Source organism: Nyctereutes procyonoides, unplaced genomic scaffold (assembly GCF_905146905.1).
Source record: "Nyctereutes procyonoides isolate TBG_1078 unplaced genomic scaffold, NYPRO_anot_genome, whole genome shotgun sequence".
Taxonomy (NCBI): Eukaryota; Metazoa; Chordata; class Mammalia; order Carnivora; family Canidae; genus Nyctereutes; species Nyctereutes procyonoides.
Window position 1 is genome coordinate 428720 of NW_026575141.1, and position 2778 is coordinate 431497.

Here is a 2778-nt window from a genome sequence, read left to right on the forward strand (position 1 = left end):
AGAAAATTAATAATATCCAGGACAATGTTCCCCAAATCCAATACCCCACCTTCATATTTCATAGCTCTGCATTCTCTTTTCCTTCTGCACATGAAGACTTAAAATAATCATATATTTCAAAATTTTTTACTATAATTTATTTTTATTTTATGATTATTTCTGATTGAAATGTATTTAGGCTGATGATTGAATAGAAAATAATGACTTTTGTGAGACAAAAATTACACAGCATATGTAATGCTTTCTTTTCCTTACTTTTATCATATTTAGCATTTTGTGCTTAAAAGTAGAAGGCAATAATATATTGTTACTTCTTTAATTCTCTGATCTGGGAATTATTATGGACATTTCTTAGATAACAATATTGAATGAAGATTTTTAAGTTGTTTACTTAAAGAAATTTGAATTACTTAAGATAAAACTTTAGTTGAGGTTTTCCTCCCTTTAAAAACCTGTATTTCTTTTATTTCAAGCTAGTTCTTCAGACACTCAGAAGAGATAATAAAGGTTAAGATCTCATTGTTTAGAGCCTATATTGATAACAAAAAGGTCTTATTTCTGTGTTTCTATAAACATCAGCAAACAATGCAAATAACACTACAATACATTGGAGCACTACATACTTGAAAAATAAAACTGTGTTTTCAACACATCATCGCAAGTGTTTTAGAGAGCTACTACATATATAGCTGAAAGTACAATCTAGAAGAAACATAAACATAATCTAAAGTAATCGTATCAAATTGAATATTCCTCAGCCATTAGAAATGACAAATACCCACCATTTGCTTCGACAAGAATGGAGCTGGAGGGTATTATGCTGAGTGAAATAAGCCACTCGGAGGACAAACATTATATGTTCTCATTCATTTGGGGAATACAAATAATAGTGAAAGGGAAAAGGGAGAAGAAATGGGTAGGAAATATCAGAAAGGGAGACAGAACATGGAAGACTCCTAACTCTGGGAAACGAACTAGGGGTGGTGGAAGGGGAGGAGGGCGGGGGGTGGGGGTGACTAGGTGGCGGGTACTGAGGGGGGCACTTGACAGGATGAGCACTGGGTGTTATTCTGTATGTTGGCAAATTGAACACCAATAAAAAATAAATTTATTATTAAAAAAGTAATAGTATTAGAGTGTCTATGAAGAAAGTTGTTATTTCAGATTTAGAATTAAATTTCAAAGATAATATCTTAACAAATATCTCTTTTGTATATAAAAAGAACAGACTTATGGAAGAGAAGTTGTATCCTGCTGGTCTGATATAAAACACTCATATGTCTCCTGTTCTAAGATCCCCTGGAAAACTAATAATGTTTGCCTTCATTAAATAAATGATAGAATAACCTTCAAACCTCAATTCACAAAACTTTTGTTACAATTATATTCAAATTCCAATGCCAAAAGCACCAGTGATGACCAACAAGAGTTTCCCAATGGGCTTCATTCTTCTGGGCTTCTCTGAATGGCCCCATCTAGAAATGATTCTCTTCTGGATTGTGATCATCTTGTACACCATGATCATCCTCTCCAACTCAATAATTATCTTACTCTCTTGTGTGGACCCTCATCTCTACACCCCCATGTACTTCTTTCTTAGCAATCTTTCTTTCTTGGATCTCTGCTTTACCACAACCACTGTGCCCCATATGTTGTCCAACTTGTGGGGGCCAGGCAAGATCATCACCCACACAGGCTGTGTCATCCAACTCTGTATGTTGCTCTGCCTTGGTGCCACAGAATGTGTCATGTTGGTAGTGATGGCCTTTGACCGCTACATTGCTATCTGCCAGCCCCTGCACTATACAATCATCATGCATCATCAGTTCTGTTGGAAGCTGGTGCTCATAGCCTGGCTCTCTGGCCTGATAGAATCTGTTACTCAAATTCCTGTCACACTTCAGCTTCCATTCTGCACCCACCACCGCCTAGATGACTTTCTGTGTGAGGTTCCAGCCCTCATACGGTTGACATGTGGAGACACCTCTGCCATTGAATGGCAAATGACCATCTCTGCTATTCTTTTCACCATCGTGCCACTGGCATTGATCCTGACTTCTTATGGCTACATAGCTCAAGCTTTAGGTAAAATCCAATCCAAAGATGGAAGGCAGAAAGCCATTGCCACATGTTCCTCCCACCTTACTGTGGTATTCATGTTTTACGGAACTGTGGCACCAGTGTATACATATCCTAAGAATCACTTTGCTTCAACATATAGCAAATTCTTTACCTTCTTCTACACTGTGGTCACACCATTGTTAAATCCTCTCATCTATTCTCTGAGGAACAAAGACGTAAAGAATGCTATGCTACAACTGCTGAGAAGAGGATCACCATGAGAAAAAGGTAGAATTTGATCTTTGAACCAGAAAGGAAGTTGAAAATCATGACAGTCACACATTCTTCACAATTTTAAAAGCATGGTTTGTTTCAAAGGCAGTAATCTTTTATTTAACATGATTTTACATGTCATTTTGTCAAAACAACAAATTGTACAAATACAATGCCAGTTTTTTGGCACCTAATATGTGGCCGATATATTTTTTCCAATTGAGGAACACTATTGCAGAATTAACTTTTCAAGAAAATATGTTAATACTTATTAACCAACTTGAGAACCATGAGCTCAACAGCTTTAATTCAGAAAACTAATAAATTATAAATTATCTATTATTTGTGTTATATTTATTTATTTTAAAGGAACTGTATAGGGGTGCCTGCATGGCTAGTCAGTTAAGCATCCAACCTCTGGTTTCTGCTTAGGACATGATCTCA

General features: G+C 36.2%; 1 protein-coding gene across 1 annotated transcript; it reads left to right on the top strand.

Moving 5' to 3' along the window:
* Positions 1-1415: 1415 nt before the first annotated feature.
* Positions 1416-2342, top strand: LOC129498129 (olfactory receptor 2H1-like). Its single transcript, XM_055307348.1, has one exon. It carries the CDS (start codon positions 1416-1418, stop codon positions 2340-2342), a length of 927 nt encoding a protein of 308 aa, XP_055163323.1.
* Positions 2343-2778: the final 436 nt, after the last annotated feature.

What these genes read in the sequence shown, in the direction of transcription:
- LOC129498129 (XM_055307348.1), top strand. Translation starts at nt 1,416, where the DNA reads ATGACCAACAAGAGTTTCCCAATGGGCTTCATTCTTCTGGGCTTCTCT.